General features: G+C 33.0%; 1 protein-coding gene across 1 annotated transcript in view; it reads left to right on the forward strand.

Moving 5' to 3' along the window:
• Positions 1–23142, forward strand: part of LOC136842651 (uncharacterized) — an 87995-nt gene that overhangs the window by 60428 nt on the left and 4425 nt on the right. The window contains exons 2-5 of the mRNA XM_067110277.1: positions 19107–19336; positions 19757–19901; positions 21853–22002; positions 22720–22842. Of these exons, the coding sequence (XP_066966378.1) occupies positions 19107–19336; positions 19757–19901; positions 21853–22002; positions 22720–22842 (648 nt within the window). The remainder of the gene's footprint in view (positions 1–19106; positions 19337–19756; positions 19902–21852; positions 22003–22719; positions 22843–23142) is intronic.

Consider the following 23142-nt stretch of genomic DNA (forward strand, 5'->3'; position numbering starts at 1 on the left):
ATCTTCATATAGCTTTGTGATATTACAGTTTTTAAAATACTTCAGAAGTTTTTAAGTACTAATTCAAATTTACTGATTATTGAAAGCACAATACTTTTCCTCTAAGCTGTGATGTCGACGGAAGCTTAGAGAAATTTGCAGAATGGTTTGTCCACTGATGTAAGATTGACGAATTGCCTTTTTATTATGTCAAGACAAAAGGTGCCATCTGTTACCTACCTCCGTTTACCAAAATTTATTCATTTTTGTTTTGTGTGCGCGTGTGCGTTAATTTTTTTGTACTTTTTTTTGGAAACATTTAAAGTTATTTTTGAGTTTCGATGCGACCAACTTTGTCAATGGATTTAAGAATACAGTCTGTGTAATGTGATTATTAGTAATATCCTTTAGATATTTAAAAACATATGTAAACATATAATGTGTCGAACAGATGTAAAAAGAGTGTACCTTATATTTAATCAAAGTATGGCTCATATTTAATAGCTTACGGTGTGAGAAGTTCTGTTTCATAGACATCTCATTACTGTTGCTGAATAATTAACAAATATCTCGATGCTTTTTCAAATCCTTGTAAAAATATCAAATCATTTTTCAAAAGTTCATTGTATTCATAGTATTTTTCTTGCATAAATGAAGTCTTATAAATTTTTCGCTAAATTATAACAAAGTGACCTGGATTGTAATAAAAAAAATTATGGAAATCTGACCAAAAATGATACTTTCGTAGCAGGATATTGTTTAGTTTGTATTTCAAATACTTCGCAAGTACCAAGAACATTCCCAAAATATTAAACCTTCAAAAACACTGCAGGTAAGTTATTATTTCGCATAACAACTAAACTATCGCAAACATTAATAAAAAAAGCCTCCAGTAGCAAAAAAAAACATGTATTATCTTTTAATAGAGCAAATAGATCTATCATTTTCCTCTCTCTATGGTACGTCGTTATTTCTCTTCCTTTATTGTACTAAAGTATCCTCATCTTTTTCAACGAACAAAAGGCTTTGTTCATTTCTTTCCATTAAAAAAAATGCGCTACAATTTTATATCTACTATATAGTATAATTGACTCCCCTTACTTTCCTTTATAAATAAATAAATAACGCATTTTGAAAAGCAAATAAAAAATATGTGGAGAACCTAATGAAAAAACTGACCTTCGGAGAACTCTGGTGATAATAAAAGAGAAAGAAAAAGATGTCAGTAATTGCGCAATATCAGCTCCCTGTCATAAACAGAGGACATAACTGACGTTTCCATCGTACTCCAGATTTTTTTTTTTTTTTTTTTTTTGAGCGAAGCACCATCGAGATCAGGTGTCGAGTATCTCGAGTCAAAGGTCGATCTCACCTAATATGAAGTCTCAGAGGTGACGGTGTTGAGTGAAGTCACATTCATTAATTAAGTCAAATTCATTAATCATAAACTCAGTATCATATATATATATATATATATATATATATATATATATATATATATATATATATATATATATATATATATATAGACTGTTGTCATGTTAACGAGAGAAAGAGAGAGAAAGAGAGAGTAGGGGTAGGATGAATCTAATATTTATGTGAAGTATTGTTGCGTCCATTGCCATAAAAGCTTCGTGTAATCTGCGCACAACCTGTATTGCTCATAGATATAGTATTTCTGTTCTAATAATTTTTCCCTTAGGTTTGGAGCTTACACAAGGTTTGACATATTCACTCGTTAATCAGTGAACACACACATACATAATTACATATATTTACACACGCGCACACACACACATATATATATATATATATATATATATATATATATATATATATATATATATATATATATATATATATATATAAAAGCACGTTAAAACGAAGAAGATATATGGCAGAAATAAAGCTAGCCTAATTTACATACTGAAAAAATTTACATTTTAGGTCAATTATTAAGGAGAACTTTCTTTTTGAAAGATTAATAACAACAACAAGCAGAAATATATGGCATAGCGAGCATTACGATTGGACAGTTGGAGAAACTCAGCTGCAGAGACCATCTGTTGTCTTTAATAATTGCTGTTGGAGACGAGGAAAGGAGAGTGGGGAGGGGGTTTGGAAGAGGAGGGTAGAAGGTGTTCTGGAGGGATAAAAGTAGTGTTGGAGGGAGAGGAATGGACGGAGGGCGTTTTTTACAGGGAGAAAGACGCCCTGAGGAGGACTGGGAGAGAACCCGGGGGAAGGGCGATTGTAATGGTGTGGTTATTTCTCGCGGAGAAAACAAAAGGGATCAGATTGATCTGATTACACATTAGTCTCCGCTCACAGAAATTCCAAGTATTATTAGTTGCTACTCAAGTAGACTGGAAACAGTTTCCCCTTAAGGTAAATTTACCGTAAAATCGACCAGGATGATGTATTATCAACTCCGGAGTTTAGCCAAACATCTGTTTATGCGATGAAAACGAGCCCAACTTTGTGATGGCTTATTTAGTTGACTCCTGTAATTTGTTGTTCCTGCTCTAGTTTGGCCTGTAACGGACAGTAAGGTTCATTTCAAGAAATCAGAAACTGTACGATCAGGTACGAAAGAAAATGACCTATGGTGATGAGCAAATATGATGTGTGTAGAGTTATATATTGCTTTCCGGGAGGTAGTGTGAGGGTATAATGTACATAATCATCTTGCTCTGTTCCTAGCACTGCTAAACAAGAGACAATGCTTGTAAGTTTAAAAGATGTTTAGGAAAGTAATGATGCGTTCTCAACAACAACAACAACAGCAACAGCAGCAACAATAATAATAATAATAATAATAACGCTGCATGTCCAGAAACGTGAAGGAATCCAGAGTATGACACATGGAGAGCTTTATTGAGGAAAAGTGGCTTGTAATGATATTTATATGACAGAAATTATGAGTTCTGTCAGACTAAGAAGACTACCGTCACGGACAAACATAAATAAGAAGATAATCATAAAGGAAGCGAGAGCTGTTTAACGTGAATAAAATGCTTAAAATTTATATTTCCTTATTGACCGGTTTTATCGAATTTGCGTATGAATTTGTTTGTTGATTTTTTATCTATTTAATTTATTAGTTTTATCAACACTTCGGTACATATCTCTTTTATTGATTATGTTTTTATCTCTTTTAGTTTTCTGTAAAAGAAAACTATTGTGCCGGCTTTGTTTGTCCGTCCGCACTTTTTCTGTCCGCCCTCAGATCTTAAAAACCACTGAGGCTAGAGGGGCTGCAAATTGATATGTTGATCATCCACCCTCCAATCATCAAACATACCAAATTGCAGCTCTCGTCTCAATAGTAGTTATTTTATTTAAGGTTAAAGTTAGCTATAATCCTGCACCTGACAACGATACAGGCCAGACCACCACCGAGCCGTGGTTAAAGTTTCATGGGGCGCGGCTCATACAGCATTATACCGAGATCACCGAAAGATAGATCTATTTTCGGTGGTCTTGATTATACGATGTACAGAAAACTTGACTGCACCGAAGAAACTGCGGCGCATTTTTTTACTTGTATATTTATAGTCATTACGTTTTCCGCAGCTTGCTCTGAAAATAAGGGCATTTTTGGTTTATACCTTTTAAATGTGTGCACAGTTTGATAAATAAGAGTAACGATGAAAATAGTAATAACACTAATTATCTTGACGTTTTACCCTACTGAAACCGTACGGACGAACAAATAGTCATGAACAGCGAAAATGATATTGATTAAAGCTAAATAAACGAGGATTGGCGATTAAATTTCAACTGAGTTGGCGTCATTTAACAAGATGTCGTATAATCGAATTGTATTCATTACGGTCTTTTAATACTGAAACATCGTGTCACACCAACTTAATTCTTTCAGATGCGTCCGAAAACTACACAAATATTTCCATGGCCCGGTTACCAATTTGTTTTTAAATGAATAATGTGTGTTAGATATTACTCATGTATTATTGTTGACAGGATTCCGTGATTATATAATTCGTGTAGTTCAAGATGGGGTTGAGGCAACCAGGAATTTTATTTTATTTATTTGTTTATTTATTTATTTTTATGGTGGAAGGCTGCCGTGAATTTGACGATAAAGAACTTGTTGAGGTTTTGTGTCATTAACTGCTCTTATCCTTGATAAAGGAAGGATATGACGTTCATCGGTTTAAGAGGCAAAATTTGTTAAGATAATTACTTAACGTTTTCAAGGCAGCCAACTGTTGAAGTATTATGAATATTCAAGAAGAAAAGTATTTGATTTGCACTCTTTTGTTAACTTAGTTATCCAATAATAAACTTAGAATAATTAAAAAAAGGTTTATTTTTCTAGTAGAACTCTGAGGATCAGTAAATAAATGCCCGAAAACCTCTATTCACTACATGAAGTTCACTTATTCATCAGCGTTACAAACAGAAATGACAATTAGATGAATGTAACTAAATTTCATAGCTGCTCTGTGTTGGAATATTCACCAGTGCCATGCTTGGCACCCAAAGCCGCCATCACTAGCGGATCCATAAAAATTTCATGAGGACACCAATTTTCATATTATACATACATATACAGTATATATATATATATATATATATATATATATATATATATATATATATATATATATATATATATATATATACATATACATATATATATACATATATTTAGATGAAGTATTTCTGTCGTATCATAGTATAATATATTTTCTTCAGGATGTCATTCAGTATTTAAGTAGAAATTATGAAATGGACAGTGATCGCCTGTTCTATCAGAAAATACCGAATCCATTATTATTATCATTAAGATTATTGTTATTCCTTTCTCAAAATTTTATTATTTCTATAATAGATTTTTTATTTTTTCCCCATTTTTATATTTCTCATTTATGTTGTTATTATCTAAATCTTCAATATTATTATTTTGTCATTATTTTTCATGGGGGTGGCATGTGCCCAGGTGGGCCCCCGCCTTGATCCGCTAGTGGCCGCCATCACTTTAGGTATAAGATTCATATTTCCCTCTAATGCTTATATTACTTCCAGCAAATAACAGTAATTACACGTGTAATTGCTGGTAGAATAGTGTTATCAAGCATTAAGCTAGCAATTATTTTACTTGATGGTTCTCTCTCTCTCTCTCTCTCTCTCTCTCTCTCTCTCTCTCTCTCTCTCTCTCTCTCTCTCAAATCATCCCTTACCTTTAAAGAAGACACATGTCTGTTCTTCATTGCGATTCTTATAACTCAAATAATTGCTTATATATTAATCGATTAATTGATTTTTTTTTTATTGATTGATTAGTTTGTTTGATTACACGAATGCTTGATTGCTGACTTTTTATTTCATTCATATTCGTATTTAATTTTTGTTTTCATACCTATAATAGTTTTGGGACTGCCTACCGTACTTTCTATAGCCGATTATCCAGACCAATTAAAAAAATCGCACATACGTTCACAAACATACGTATACAGTAACACGCACACACACACACACAGGGAAGAACAGATTACCCATCGTTCTCAGTCATTTCGAAGGCGAACTTTTCAAGAAAATCAACTCTGGAGTTGCGATCCAGATTCAGACCATAAAAGAAAACATTAAATACAAGTAGCAAAAAAAAAAAAAAATCATAATAAATAATAAATGGAAAATTAAAATCCGCGTTGTTTTTCTCATAGTGCGACATAGTATTGAATTTAAGGATGTCAATGGAGTTTTTGAATTATACAACGGAAAACCATGGTAGCTTTCAAGATTTCCGGGTAATAATAATAATTATTTCAAAGAATATATTTATCAACCATTTCACAAAACGCTAATATAATTTAATATATAAATAAGAACAAGGATTATGCAAACAGTTGATTATAATTTTTATTCTCAAAATTATAAATAAATTGTACGTGACCACTAAGAAAACAATCAGATATGCTATACTTTCTTCTTTTCCTTTGTCCCCGTGAGACTCCCTCCTGTGTTGTACATTTTCCATTTTTTGCAAACTTGGAATTAAATGAGATTACTGCGCATACAAGTGATGTTTTGTAATGGGGGTCATGAACTTTATTATATATGAAGCTACTTGTTTGTGGCTTCCAACGCCGTAGGATATAGATTGCGAACCTTATGTTTAGAAAACTAAATTGCGGTTATTTTACCTCGTTCACAAACGATTGTTCCTCACGTGGCCATTTTGTCATGTTTATCATCGCTAACTTGGAAATATAGATGAATAAACAATCTTCAGTGTTTCATTTCTTGTAAATCTTTTATGTGCCGAATGGTAGCTTATTTCAACTCTCTGTAATTTATAATCTCATTTTGGATCCGCGGAAACTGCACACGGAAACCGTATTGTCCAGCTTTTTTCAAACTGTGGGGCCCGACCCTTCAGTGGGTTGCGAGATAAATAAAATGGGTCGCGCCAAAATAAGGGAAAAAAACGCAAGTGGGTGCAAAGTGCAGAATCTAAACAGCTCTAAATGTTGCACAGCACTCATAAATCATCGCTAGTTTTACCGATTTCTCCCATGACAAGGCAGGCTTTACCAGTCAAAACATAATAGTACATATTATTATGAATTTATTATACTTATACAAAAAGGATGTTATCTCAGTCGAAATAACTTCAAGGTTTTGTCCAAGGCAATCGACAGTCTCTCACTCTTTCCCTCTCCCTCACTTTTTTCCTTGAATCCTTAACTATCAAACAGGTTTGAATAAATTCTAGTTGTCATCAACAACTCTGGCACTCGGCAAACACACACACTCTCTCTCTCTCTCTCTCTCTCTCTCTCTCTCTCTCTCTCTCTCTCTCTCTCTCTCTCTCTCTCTCTCGTCTTGAATCGTTAATCATTAAACAAGGTTGTTCCAGAATTGAATACCTAGTTGTCGACAGTTTTTCACATAACATAACTTAACTGTATTTTTGGCATTCTTACTGATTTAAACACGAAACTTCAAGGAAAAAATGGCAATATATTTCAACATATTGAATACATTGAAGGGTTTCAGAAAATGTTGAGGCTATGGCAAGGAAGACGTGAAGTTGATCATCCCACTTATTATATGTTCCCAACCTGGTTACAACACGCTGCTGAGAATATTGTCAATAATGACATATGAAGAGAATTAAAACTAGAGATTTTGTCACATCTCACTTTCCTATCTCAAAGCTTTGGTAAGTATTTGCCTGAAGAGAAATTTGAACCAATGAAGAAAAGCCTTTGGATAAAAATCCATTTGCTTTCCAAAGTCCTGAATCAATAATTGAGTTAAACTTGTTACCTGAAGAGGAAGTTGAATTGCTGCATCTTAGTTGTTCCTTCACACTCAAGAATGAGTTTGAGAAATTAAACTAGCGCTCATTTTGGATTAAGAACAAATGGGAATTTCCACTACTGTGTAAAAAGGCTATTCTATTATTATTGCCTTTTACAACTACTTCCTTGTGTGAACTGGGATTTTTGACATTAACTCAATTAAAGACGAAGGACAGAAACAGGCTCAACGCTGCATCTAATATGCGTGCAGCATTGTCTGTCTTCCTCTGTTCCCAACTGGAGTCAGGAGCTTATCAACAAACAAGCACATCCATCTCATTAAATAACATTTTTTTCAAATATTATATACTTTACCGTTGTGTCGGAATTTCATTTAAATTTACTTATCTAAAAATAATATTTTTACGTTCATACAAATAGATACATACAATTCCAATGTGTGCGGAATATAAGAAATGTACATATAAATTGTCGATGCTAAATAGTGAACCCAGTGAATAGAGTTTGTCTTTGATTTATTACACGTGGGTATAATGGGTCGCAATTCAAAATGTGGTTCTTGCTGTGGGTAGTAGTAAAAAATAGTTTGAAAAACGCTGTTAGACTGTGGACCATTAAACCAGTGAAATTGGTTTGGACAGAGCGTTGATTCAAGAATATATTTCGAAATCAAGGATCAAGCAAGAAATAATTTGCTTCCGGCATATTCTGAAAAAAAGCGGGAAATACAGATAATCAGAATAATCAACTATCTGAAAATACTGGGATAACCAGATACTGAAATTTATCCCAGGTACTGAAATATACCGAAAACATACAGGTTCAGGAATATGGTGAGAATAACCAGATACAGGAACAAAATGATCTTGTTCGGAACACGGAACATGGTGAAGATAACCAGGTTTTGCAACGTACTGAGAGCGTTTTGTCTTGGAACTTACTGAAGAAAACCAGTTTTTGGAACTCCCTGAACGCACAGGAGAGATTCATTGCATTGTGCATGCTGAAAATAATCATATCATACTAACCTGAGGATAACCAGTACTTGGAATATAATAAAAGTAACCAGTATTAGAGAGAGAGAGAGCTGTTGAAGGGAATTCGTCCAAGGGCTTACAAGTATTATGTTTTCTCTCCAGTAACCATTAAATAATATGTAGAGAAAACAGGCTTAAATTTCGAGATAATTGACCGTAACGGAAATATAATTGTCCATAAAAAAAGAAAAGTGTAAGAACCCATTAGCCGCTAATGGAGCGATTACAGACAGGTGACTAGAATCTGCACAAGAAGATACTCTAATCTGCGGTCACTTAATAGCAATGGTACTTTACATTAACGTTATTACGCTAATTAACAGTATTTTCAGTTAATCAGTCACTGCGAAAATTCAATATACATTCACAAAATTGTGATTATGTATATACATTGATAAAAGCAGTAATTCATCTGTGTATCGTTGACTTTAAAAATTTAATGAGGTTTTTGTTTTATACAAGCAGCATTGGATAGGATTGCCTTAATTTTGTAATTTTTCCTAAAAGGCGGTTTTCCTCGTTGAATAAAGCAGATAGAAAGGATTTCATTGTAGTTATCTCTGCAAAAGTAACAAATTATCTCTGAATATGAATATATTTCTTGAAAAAACACCATTCGTCTTTAACAGCAGTTTATTATTAAGGAATGAAATTTAGGATGGTTCAGGTGAAGCCGGCCTTATGCCAGCACGGAAAGGGAATCCGTAAGTTTGTTAAGGTACTGAAGGGAATAAAAGGCCTGGTGTATACCGTAAATTCATCTCCACCAACAGAGATGTAAAAATTAAGGTAGGATGGTCTTTATATATTTGCTTTTCTGACCTGGAGATTAGTCCGATCGAACAGGGCATTTTTATTTCATGTCTTGATAGTATCCTCAGTTAAATGGGAGGGGGTTTTAGGCCATCACACAGAAAGGAGATTAAAGAAATGGAAGGTTTCTTTTTGTTTATGAAGGAAGAATAATATCATACTGCTCTTGGGCATTTAATGCTGGATTCCAAGTGTCTATAAACACAATTTCTGCTTTATGTAGCTCTTGATAGTGGTGCTCCTTAAGTTCTTTCTTTAATGTTATGCATAATTTCTTAGATTGGTAATAGCATGTTGTGAACTTGGGTGAAAAGGGCGAATAGTGCTCCCACAGACCTGTGATAATGTAGCTTCTTTTTCAAGGATGTCTTGGTTAATCCGATGTAAATGTAAACATGCAACAAACTTTCACATTCATATATACTGTATATATAGTATATATATATATATATATATATATATATATATATATATATATATATATATATATATATATATATATATATATATATATAATATATATATATATGTATATATGTATATATAATATATATATATATGTATATATGTGTGTATATACTGTATAATAATGTGTAATAATAATGATAATAATAATAATAATTAAGGTTGCCCTTAAAATCACGCAAGAGGGGTAGATGTTCCAGCGTTATATTTCGAAACTACTGTTTCCGTATAATGAACACTTTTATGGTAGGCGAATGACTGCAGGAAGAGTAGCATCCTTTCGTGTTTTATAGATCAACGGTCATGTCTCTAACAAAAACAAGGAGAGGTCACAGATCATTACCATCTGGAACACCGGACAAACTTAGTCTTGGCTCAGTGAAAGCCAAAGTTGCGAAGTTCATCTATAAAAGCCACAAAGTCAGAGGAAGCACTAGTTATTAAACGATTTGTAACTGATTTGATCAAGAAGGTTATCTAATACCTAATTGTTTCCTGTAACAAGATTTGCTGTCAGGATAAGGGTTCAGGGGTCCACTTTTTGGCAACTTTGGTCAGTAAAAGTTCCAGTCAACACCTGCTTAGTTCTTCGTGGTAGGTACAGTGTTGCATAATTTCCGTTCACCTGAAAAAACAGCTAAAAAAAACCATTTTAACTGTGGTGAGTTTGGCAAAATTGATCCCAGACATTATTTAAAAAAAAATCGAAAAACCTGGATATTTGCATTTTTTAACTGTTTAGGCTATGTAGGGTCTTTGTAATGGCCCTTAAATAAAAAGCAAATTTACTAAAAAAAAAAAAAAATAGGTCAGGATGACTCTGAGACAAGATTGTTTAACTAAAGAATTGACTAACCGTTTCATTTCATTTGCTGATAAAAGGTGAGGTACTAGATCTAATGGTAGTTTCTTATTTTTTTTAGGAACTTTGATGAAATTACTGTTAATAAAAAGTGAATTGACTCTACGAGTAGATTTTAAGACAGTAATGTAGTTCTTCACTATAATAATTCTTGCAGTTATTAACTAAATGTATTAAAAAGTAAAAATTTAGTCACTTCAATTATCAAATTAGCTGTATGTTTAAATTATCAAGTCACTTATTAGGTAACCCTCTCAGCAAAAAAAGGAGTACGAACGTAATCCATATATTATAGATAAGATATTTCATCATATTTTCCCTCTGATATGTTTATTTACCCTTTAGTGCATTGCGTGAGAATTTACAAACCAGGAAGACCATTCCAGAAGATTACTGTGGCTTTCCAAGGAATAGCTCTTGCGCCAGAGTACTCACGAAGCGAATGCCTGGTGGGGACATTTTTTTTTTTTTACGTTTTCGATAGTAAATTGCTTTGGAGAGAGAGAGGGGGAGAAAGGGAACACAGCCCAGTTCCAGACGTCTTAAAAGCAGTATTTCATTCGTTGAAAGGGTTTTGTTTATGAAACGCTGGCAGATATTTAGGAAAACCTAGGCGTTCTACTGTCAGTTAATTAATTCTTTTATAAATAGTTTTCACCACCACCCAAAAAAATATGCAGAGAAGATAAAAAGCATAACCGAGCATAATCCGCTGATACACAAAAAATAACATTTAAATGTTTTCGAAGGTAGGGAATAGAATACGTGGCACACTTGCAGATATGTAGATATCTATAATTAGTATAGTACACTGGCAAATCCTTCACGGTACTTAGTAAGAAGACTTATATATATATATATATAATATATATAAGATATATATATATATATATATATATATATATATTTATATATATATATATATATATATATATGTGTATGTGTGTGTATATGTGTGTGTGTTTGTGTTTGTAAATGGAAGAGGTGCTCATGTCGTGAACGTATACCAAAGAAGTAAATGCTGTGTCATACACGCATTATTTGAAGTAATCATCAGTGTTCGCAGGGTGATCTGTTTACAGACCACTCATATTCCACAAGTAATTTTATCAGTACAGTAATTAAGGGGAAAGTTTGTCGTTAACGAAGATCGTTTGCCATTATGAATACCGCACATTGTCTTACTTTACGTTGCTCTACGATTCCATTTACGGTTAATACTGAGGGGTTGTCAGAAATTTTATACTTTCCTAAAGTCGATTGTTAATTTACGCCTTGCAAACTATAGTGAAATAATTTTAACATGAATTATATATATATATATATATATATATATATATATATATATATATATATATATATATATATATATGTGTGTATATATGTATATATATATATATATATATATATATACATAGATATATATATATAAAGATAAAATTCTCGAAGGAAAGGGAAAGACTGGTGTACTGAGAGGCTGTGGATTTTATCTTTATTTATATATTCATCACGTTCCATATTTTCGTGATTCAGTTATACACACACACAAAAACACACACACATATATATATATATATATATATATATATATTTATATATATATATATATATATTTATATATATATATATATATATATATATATATATATATATTTATATATATATATATATATAGTATATATATATAAAGAACTCAACTCATATATGCAAAGATAATACAGGAAAACCTGTCTTTTTATCTCTTTTTCTGAAAATTCTCGCAGTGGATTCTTAAAATATCTGCACCGAGCAGTAAATCACTAAATCATAAGACGTAGAGATGAGAGTCATTCCTCAAAATAGTATATAACACCTGTTCCGATTCTTTGAAGAAGCTGTTGCGTTAGTATTATCATGGTGTCTGATTCCATGTTAGTATTGGTTGCAATAATTTAAGGTTTACGACGTCAGAGATTTACATTATATGTGTGTGTGTGTGTTTACGTGCGTTTGTAAAATATCGATTTCCTTCGATATTTACGCATTTGCTCATCGCTACAAGTCTTACGTTCAGACAAGGAATATATGAAAACCTGACTTTCCGATGTGGGATTCGAGCCCACATAAGTTAGAATAGGGCAAGATTAACCTAAAACCATTTTTTATATATATATATATATATATATATATATATATATATATATATATATATATATATATATATACATACATATACATATATACATACATACATACATACATACATACACATATATATGTGTATATATATATATATTTTTTTATGTGTATGTAAATAAGCAAAGTATTCTTCCCCTTACCTTGCGCAATCCAGCCAATTGCGGTGATCACACTGTCAATATTTGCGCACAGCCGGTTAGTGAATCTCTCATCTGTTTATGACCAGGTGTTCATCGGCTGTCAATCCCGATAAATTATTTTTTATTCGAAGTAAACGTAAACATCAATGACCATCACCATCATCTGATGATGAAAGTGAAAACGACAAAGAACGTTTGTGTGAGAACGCCCTTCCGTAGGTCTCTTTACTTGGTAATTTCAGTAAATTAATGTTGTTACTTTTACGCTACTCGTATCTGCCTCTGGCGTTGTACTGTACAGCGGCTGCGCTTTCGTTCTTAAAACCGCGAACTCTTTATCTCGTGTAATGAATTTGGTTTATGGCTTGTTATAAGCAGATTAAGACAAGACAAAAATAGAAAACGGCCAAAAGAAAGATCCCTTTTTCATCCGTTATGTGGGTTCACGGCGCCGTTCTTAACTGTGGTTTTAAGGGTTTCTTAAGTTGAATAAAAAAGAAAGTTCATTTTTTTGAGATCTTGTGTCAGATCTTAAATCTAATTTTATTATTTTCCCTACCTGTGTAAATCTCGGTTCAGTTCTTGAATTAGATTTAATGTTTTGTATTTGCATGGAAGAAAGAAAGATAGGTTGAACAATTTTTTTCCAATTCCTACGGAATTTCGTCTTAGTTATTGAGTTAGTTTTTAAAGCATCATGAGGCTGATCTAAATAAAAGGAAACAAAATTAAGTGACGAAAGGATTTTCCCTTCTTTAAATAAAAGATTAATAAAGAATGTATGCATGTATGTGTATGTAGGTATCTATGTGTGTTTCAAAGACTTTTCTATTTACGATTTACGTGGGATTTCGGTTTGGTTGCCTGCAGTGAGAGGTGATTGGTCGGTAAAATGAGCCTTACATGTTGTTCCTTCATCAGTCACTTTATGGCACCTGCTGGGTGTACTTTTCTCTTCGGTAATGCTTTCTAAGCCGTCTCTCATGATACAGTAAACTTTTCTGCTTGCAATCCCTATCACGATTTTTTAAAATCTATGTTTGTATTTTTGCGGTGTCTAAAACCGTGCCAGTTTGTGGAAATTCGAGTTTTTAAGAAAGTCCATCTTTCAATCGCCTGCTAGTTAGATTTTCATGTACCTTAATCATGTTTACAATTGAGAAATTCATGATTGTTTGTTCCGTTCTAATTTTGGGTGAGGGAATTGTTTAACGCAAGATGCATATGCTAAATCATGCGTATTTTTTTTTGGCGTTAATATATATCAGTCATATCGCTTTATTAATAAAGATGAATTTTGTCATATATTTTTTCGATTTCTTGCTGAACTGAAATCAGGCAAGCCCGCAAATTGTATCAATATTACACTAATGAAACCCTGCTAATTATCAAAATTACATTTTTGTTTTAGATTTTGCTTCGGGTTGTATACATCTTTATTTTTTGTCGATGCAGTTCACTCTCCGTTTATTTAAATGCATTTATATTTTACCATCACATTTTGTTGATATAGTTTTTGAAGTTAATTTGTATAATATCTTATGTTTTCAGTAATTTGTAAACTTCTGTTGACGTTTTACAGTGCTAATATACAACAGTTGGGTATCATCTGTTGGACTGCACATTTATTTGTATATTTGCATGTACACAATTCTATTTATAACACTGGTATTTTCCGTGCATAACAGGTGCATTATTTATTTTTTTGCTGCAGCATTTTTTTTCTAATTCTTACTCCATATTAAAAAATTTCTTTATCACGCTTGTTTCTTTCAAGCCATACTTAAAATTGAAAACCTTTTGATATCAACAAATGAGGAAAATTACTGTAAATGACACAGTCTGAACACAGTAGTAAATATCAGAGATAATTTTAATCAGTTAAATACACTGTATTTTATCTCACTGGGTATTTATTAGTACTGTTGCAATAGTTTTCTAAAATACCCTAGAAGTATCGTTCCCTGTGCATATTTTGTTAAAGTATTTGTCGAAAATACCCGTATCTTTATTTTTACAGATAACTAGCATACGGGCACACGAATAAAGACAGAGAGAGAGAGAGAGAGAGAGAGAGAGAGAGAGAGAGAGAGAGAGAAAAAAAAAAAAATAGGGGGGAAATTTTGTCGAAGTATATATATAAAATATACGTATTTTAAAATAGCATACAAACAGACAAAGAGAGAGAGAGAGAGAGAGAGAGAGAGAGAGAGAGATTTTTATTAAAGTATTTCTATAAAATACACATTTTAATATTTTTAAATAGCTATAGCATGTAAACACACAATGAGAGAGAGAGAGAGAGAGAGAGAGAGAGAGAGAGAGAGAGAGAGAGAGAGAGAGAGAGAGAGAGAGTATTACAAACAGGGTTAGAGAGAGAGAGAGAGAGAGAGAGAGAGAGAGAGAGAGAGAGAGAGAGATTATATTCAGGAATTTACCATGCATGAGCAAGTCTGTGGGCTATGTTAAAGAGAGAGAGAGAGAGAGAGAGAGAGAGAGAAAATCGAATTTGAGGGGAGAGAGAGAGCAAAATCAACACTATCACCGTCATGTAAGGGAAAAGTCAGTGAATGTCGGGAAATGCTAAAACATGCAGAACGCAGACCGAACCGAAAGTGAGAGCGAAGTACAACATCTGGCAAACCCATTAAGATTTAAAGGAAAGCTCCCGGGAGTCGATCGAATCGCTCTTTTGCTAAGAGAACGCGACTGCGCTGGCGGAACGCCTGCCGTTCATGGAAGGTGTCGTCCGCTGCACGAGAGATTATCGTAAACGCGAATCATGCGTGTGAACGCTATACGGTAAATGTCTAATAATGTATGCATATGTGTATGTACTTTGTAGAACAGGAAGTGACCAGCGTGACAGCGAATACTGTTAGAGCCGTGGCTACATTTTAAACTCAAAGGAATTATAATTAGAATGAAATAACTACTAGATGATGACTATGATAAGTTATTGATAACATCATCATCATAATTATTATTACAGACAATCATAACTATAATAATAGATATCATTCGAAGTATTAATTTATTACGGTCTTTAATAAGCTGAGTTCCTTAACATGGGTTGACTCTAGAGAAACATAAATGCGGGTCACTTCTTATGCAGAAGTATTACCATGTTGTTGCTGTTGTTATAACAGCTTAGCCTGACATAAGCTACAAATTGAAGAAAGGCATGATTTTTGTGGAAGATACATTGCAACCTTTTAATATATACAACACACAAAATTCACGTGGGACTCCTTTATTATTATTATTATTATTATTATTATTATTATTATTATTATTATTATTATTATTATTATTATTATTATTATTATTATTGATAATGGGAGCTAGACTCCTGATCAATCTATGTAATATCATTACAGCTTGTTATTGCTATGAATATTTCATAATTTAAAATATAATTTCAGTTTATTATTGCTAATGATATTTTCATAAAGTCATGATAATTGAAATAATGAATAAGTAAAATCCATGATAATTCTTTTTGTCACGGTTCTCATAGTAAAAGAGATGTTGGAAGGGTTTGGAAAGCTCTCCAAATGGATTTTCTTAGAGATGAAGCAACAGAATTATTATTATTATTATTATTATTATTATTATTATTATTATTATTATTATTATTATTATTATTATATTATTATTATTATTATTATTTTATAGAATGTGGTCGTTCACGCTCACGTGATTTATATACTTGTATGAAACGACATAGACCTCTTAACGTCTCGATTTCCTTTGTTATTATTATTATTATTATTATTATTATTATTATTATTATTATTATTATTATTATTATTATTATTATTATTATTATTTTATAGAACGTGGCCGTTCACACTCACGTGATTTATATATTTTTATTAAACGACATAGACCTCTTAACGTCTCGATTTCCTTTGTTATTATTATTATTATTATTATTATTATTATTATTATTATTATTATTATTATTATTATTATTATTATTATTATTATTTTATAGAATGTGGTCGTCCTCACTCACGTGATTCATGTATTTTTATTAAACCACATAGACCTCAACGTCTCGATTTTTTGTTATTTTATTATTATTATTATTATTATTATTATTATTATTATTATTATTATTATTATTATTTATTTTTATTTATTACGTCTCGATTTTTTATTATTATTATTATTATTATTATTATTATTATTATTATTATTATTCATAAACATATTATTATTATTATTATTATTATTATTCAAAACATCCTGAGGGTATCACGAACGCCAGCGGCTCCTCACAGTATTTCGTAAACCACAGCGCAAACGCTTTCTGTGCTGCTCAATTAACATAAAGTGCAGATTTCTAATATGGTAATGAGTCTGCGCCTGATTGGGTTTCCTTCAACGAGGGAACAAGTTCATTTTACTTTCTTCGATTTTTTTTTTTACATATTTCAAAACATGTATAGCTTGCTATGGATTAGGGAAAGGAAAGGTATGGTATTAAAGCTCACGAAGACGGAGTCTGTCATTTCAGTTTTGTTTGGAAAAGAAGAGAGAGAGAGAGAGAGAGAGAGAGAGAGAGAGAGAGAGAGAGAGAGAGAGAGAGAGAGAGAGATTTAATTAAAGTATACATAAACTTACTAACAGAGAGAGGGAGAGGCTACGTAAATTGATGGGTAATACGCATACTGGCTGCAAAGCGGAGAGAGAGAGAGAGAGAGAGAGAGAGAGAGAGAGAAAGAGAGAGAGAGAGAGATTTAATTAAAGTATACATAAAATTACAAACAGAGAGAGGGAGAGGCTACGTAAGTTGAAGGGTAATGCGCATACTGGCTGCAAAGCGGGGAGAGAGAGAGAGAGAGAGAGAGAGAGAGAGAGAGAGAGAGAGAGAGAGAGAGAGAGAGAGAGAGAGAGAGAGAAATTTATGAGTCACACATAACTGGCTTTGTTTTTAGGAAAACAAGATTTCACATGAAGTTAATGTCTGCAGGTGTGTTTCTGCATTTAAAATTGTTTCATTACTGAACTGTTCTAGTTTAAGGCAAGGCAGGCTAATGTAAGTGGTTGTGAGTGTCATGCTTGCAAATAAGACATATTTCTTATAACAATATGCTAAGATTGTTAAGTATATATTTACCCAGTAAGTTCAGCCACACAAAATTCTTACATTTATCTTTGCTAACCTACACACATGTATATATATATATATATATATATATATATATATATATATATATATATATATATATATATATATATATATATATATATATATATATATATATATATATATATATATATATATATATATATATATATATGACAGGGAGTGCCTGTGTGTTTGTGTTTGAGGTGGATCGGTCACGTGGGTAGACGTGGGGGTCGATAGGAAGGCGAATAAGAAGATAATAATTCGAAATTTCAGGAGAATGGCGGGGGAGCCTGAAAAAGTAGTTAGGAGGTATTGGAATATTTCCTAGCAATCAAGAAGCATGAGATGGCGTGCAAAATAGTGATCAGTTGCGCGTCGTCTGTACTTGCAGAGTGGATGACGTGATGCTATAGAGCCTTGTCTGTAGTAGTGTCAAGGCGTTGGTGTTTTAAACTCCTGATGCTGTGAACTTTTCTGCAAACGGGACTCAGCCTCTATTGGGCAGCTAAAGGGTGAACGTGGCAGTGACTGTCTTGATCTTTGATACCACCTACAATAAATTATTATTTTATTCTTTAAATTATTTACCTCATTATCGAGAAGGTTGGAGATCTATTCCCAGAAGAAGCAGAACGAATTAAACAGCTGTCAGAACGCAGTGCACATTAAATTACCTATCTTGTTGTTAGTCGACCGTTGTGGATCGCATTCGGGGTGAATAAATTCATTAAGCCAGCGACATCATCCCAAAATAATTGATGAAAACAGGAAGGCCCAAGGTGAATTATATATATATATATATATATATATATATATATATATATATATATATATATATATATATATATATATATGTTTATATATATACACATATATATACATATGTTTATGTATATAAACATACACACACATATACATACATATATGTACATATATACACACATATATATATACACACATATATATATATATATATATATATATATATATATATATATATATATATATATATATATATATATATATATATATATAATATACATATATATGTATATATATTATGTGTATATCCACATATATATGTATATATATGTGTATATGTATGTGTATGTATGTATTTAACAACCCTTGCCCAGAATTATTATTATTATTATTATTATTATTATAATTATCATCATTATTATCACTTTACAGGAGGCTTCACGATCTTCGCCCCGACGGATGCGGCATTCACCTTGCTGCCCAGATCAGCAGTGACGCAGCTGCAGAACAACACGGAGAAACTGCGCGAGGTCGTCCTGTTCCACGTCGTCCCAGGGGCTGTCAAGCTAGACGACCTCAGGAACAACATCATGCTGAACTCAGCGTCACCCAAAGGGCGAAAGTTGAGGGTTAACGTTTATCAACACGGCAATGACGACGAGGTTGGTTGAATTATAACATTACCTTTCGTTGGTTTTCAGTGTTAGTGTAAAAGAGTCAAATAATTTTTCGTTAGGCTGATATATTTATGAGATTATGATATTCATATCTGGCACGCATCTTTAGATATGAGAAGTGTCTTTACGCGCTTTTCAATAACATGATAATATTGACGCAACAACACTTAGCACAATGTGAAATCTCAGTCAGGACGCTATTTTTGCACCCTGGCAGGAAAGCTGAAGGGTAAGGACAGTGCGTAATGGTCGTGGTACTTCCCTTAAATAAAACTTTAACTTATTTTTTATCTCATTTTGCAGAATGTCGTAACGGTCAATGAAATCTTAGGACAGTGAGGAACGACAGAGTGGTACTTCCTTTAAATAGAACTTTAATTATCTTATTTTTATCTCATTTTGCAGAATGTCGTAACGGTCAACGGGGCAAGGGTGAGGCGCCACGACATGATAGCCACCAACGGCGTCATCCACGTCATCGACAGGGTGCTGTACCCGATGGCTGACCTCAGCATCATCGACCATCTGACGACGTGTGAAACTTTCACGGGTAAAACGAAAGTCTTTAGTTCTGTAGCTAGCGTTTTCGGTAGGTCAGTTATGCCCAGCGGGAATTTCATCGAAAGGACCCTGGCTTATCGCTGGAAATTAGCTGCAAAGATACGGGCCAGTTGGAGCCAGTGCAAACAGATATTGATGTCTGCTGACTTGTTAACATACATCAGAGTGTGCTGATCTATTGAGAGCAATAGCATAATACAATACTTTACATAGTAGTACAGTACATGCTCTAACATACGCACATACATACTGTACATGCATACATGCCGGGAGGCCTGATGGATACAATTGGAGGTCTTTGTAAATCTCTACGGACAGTACCACTTATATTTCAGATGGATTGATTGCATTGTAGTTTCCGAAGGGAAATGTATTAAACTCAAGAGCAAAGACTTGAGTGGTAATCCAATTACTGATACATTCCAGTTATCCACAAATGAAAACGAAGCGCAAAAAAATTTAATAAAATTAGATAAGTTTGTCAAAAATAATAAAAGAACAATGAAAATATGCGCGTAATTCCAATGGGGTCGCCATTATGTGTATATGTATATATATATATATATATATATATATATATATATATATATATATATATATATATATATATATATATATATATATATATATATATATATATATATATATATATATATATATATGTATGTATGTATATATGTATGTATAAAATCATGGATATGATCATGAACACACCTATAGTCGCGTGACAGGGCAGGACTTCTCGCTCGACCGTACATAGCTTTCTCTTCACTATTCTGGCCTCTCTAAGCATTGCGAGTAATGTGTTGTTTTCAAACTTTACGGTACTCTCTCTTATCATGTACATCATTTGCCGGTTTTATCTCATTTTTTATTTTTTTTTATTAAATAGACGCGACACTATTCCTCCACTGGAGGACACGTTTTATGTACATGTAAGTATCTGGGAATTTATATTTATATAGTTCGATTCTGTCATTGTTAATTATAAAACAAACGCTTGACTCACCTTCTTGGTAGCTCTATACTCTTCTAGCGATATACGTAGCCCCGCGCGCTTTTATAAGTGCGGTTTCATGTTTATGTTTAAGTGAAACTACGCACTTGTGTCTGTTAAGTTCACGGTGCCAATAGCATGGCCTCAGTGCAAATACCTGTCTCGTTCTTTTCCGAAAGTCAAATAAACGATACGAATACTCACAAATAAAACTGAAAATAAAATATTTCCTGTGGTTAAGAAATTTTGCAGGAATAGAAAAATGGACAAATCATTTTCTTTTGGTTGTTCATATTTTACCGAAGGTAGCTACCATAACATTTCCATGCGCGTGGTGCCATGAAAAATCCTGGTGAGCAAGGCGACATTTCTAAATCAAGTCTCACGCATAAATGATAAATGGTGGAATTTTTAAGGCAATTGTTTTAACTGCTAATGATTTTTATCAGCACTCATATTTTAATTACCTCCCTGGCCTAGAGGTGAAAGCTTATCTCTCTTCAGTTATTCTCTATTTTTCCTTCAGCCCCCACATCATCAGCTTCAAATATTCATCAGAGGTTCGTTATATGCAAAATACGGCCAGCTAAAATCTATAATTAACTGCATTCAAGTTTTGGATTCCATTTACACTCATCAATGATATTCTTATTCATATTCGTTTATTTGAACACCTATTCTATTTTTGCATCCTCTACCTTCTCATCCTCTTATTTTCCAACATCCCACACACGTGAAAAATCTCTCTCTCTCTCTCTCTCTCTCTCTCTCTCTCTCTCTCTCTCTCTCTCTCTCTCTCTCTCTCTCTCTCTCTCTCATTCCTCAAATATTTAACAAGCATTGATAAAATGTCCACTTGAACAACTGATGAAAATTGCATTTTTCATCTTTTTACTCCCTGGATTTATATTAATGATGTGCTAATTCTTAAACGTGTCAACAGGAGCCAACGTAGCAGTGACAGGCGCAGGCTTAACACCTGTCCTGGACAGAGAAGGGCCTTATACCGTCTTCTTGCCCACGACGGAAGCTTTTGCAGCCATTGACAATGCGACTGTGTCCAGCTTCATACAGAACATTACTATGTTGCAAAGTAAAGATCGTGTCAATTTTTTTTTTACCTCAGTCTAGATTTACTTATTGTACTTTGCTGTTTCATTTTACCTTATTTAACTTGCAGAAATTATCTTTCTTATTCGAAATAGTGTTTGAAGTTATGAACTGAAATGTACAGTACATTAAATAAACAGAAAACATTGTTTGTTACTCACTGTAAATGAGCAGAGTCCGGTTTAACTTTAATAAGAAGGTTGAGATATAATATAGGGTTATTTTGTATTGCTATGGTTCTCGTATCTCAGTTTTCCTTTATATGAAATTTAATCATACATTATGTCCATATCCAGACATATTTTTTTATACTCTTCTCACCAAGTTTTACCTTTCATAAATTTACTTCCTTATGAAGTCCATCTCCAAGGTGTTTAGTCCTGTTTTCATATTTTCCTTGCCTAATTTTCCCTTCATTCGATTTAATCATTATTTAAGCCCATATGTAGATGTATTTTGGTTTTATACATTTTTCTATCCGTTTACCACCATTTTCTCTGTATTCGTTTTCGTAAGTTTCATTAGCAATAAAGCCCTAATTTATTCGTAATTTGTATTTTTCCTATATTTTTCTATCTCATTTTCTCATTTTATCCAGTTTATCTCCTAAATAAGTTCCAAACTAGACGGATATTGTCCACTTTCCTATACTTTTTATACCAATTATTTTCCCTTTAGTTAATTCCCTCGCTCATTTCAGACGTGTTGATGTACCACATTCTCCCCGGAGCATATTTCAGCGAAGGCCTGAGAGACGGCATGTGGCTACCGACGCTGGCCGAGCAGGAGCTTCAAGTCAGAATTACTTCTGATGGATACACCCGTAAGTTAAGCGTTCCCATGTGCCTAGTGACTCGAAGTCATCACTGGCAGTTCCATAAGCAAACTAGTGAACGATAATAATAGTAATAATGATAATTACGACTATTAATAATTTTTACTATTTTAGTTTTCTGTAAAAGAAAACTAAGATGGCTCTTTGTCTGTCCGTCCGCACTTTTCCTATCCGCCCTCAGATCTTAAAAACTACTGAGGCTAGAGGGCTGCAAATTGGCTGAGGCTAGAGGGCTGCAAATTGGCATGTTGATCATCCACCTCCAATCATCAAAAATATCAAATTGTA

The sequence above is a fragment of the Macrobrachium rosenbergii genome, chromosome 10 (assembly GCF_040412425.1).
Source record: "Macrobrachium rosenbergii isolate ZJJX-2024 chromosome 10, ASM4041242v1, whole genome shotgun sequence".
Lineage (NCBI taxonomy): Eukaryota > Metazoa > Arthropoda > Malacostraca > Decapoda > Palaemonidae > Macrobrachium > Macrobrachium rosenbergii.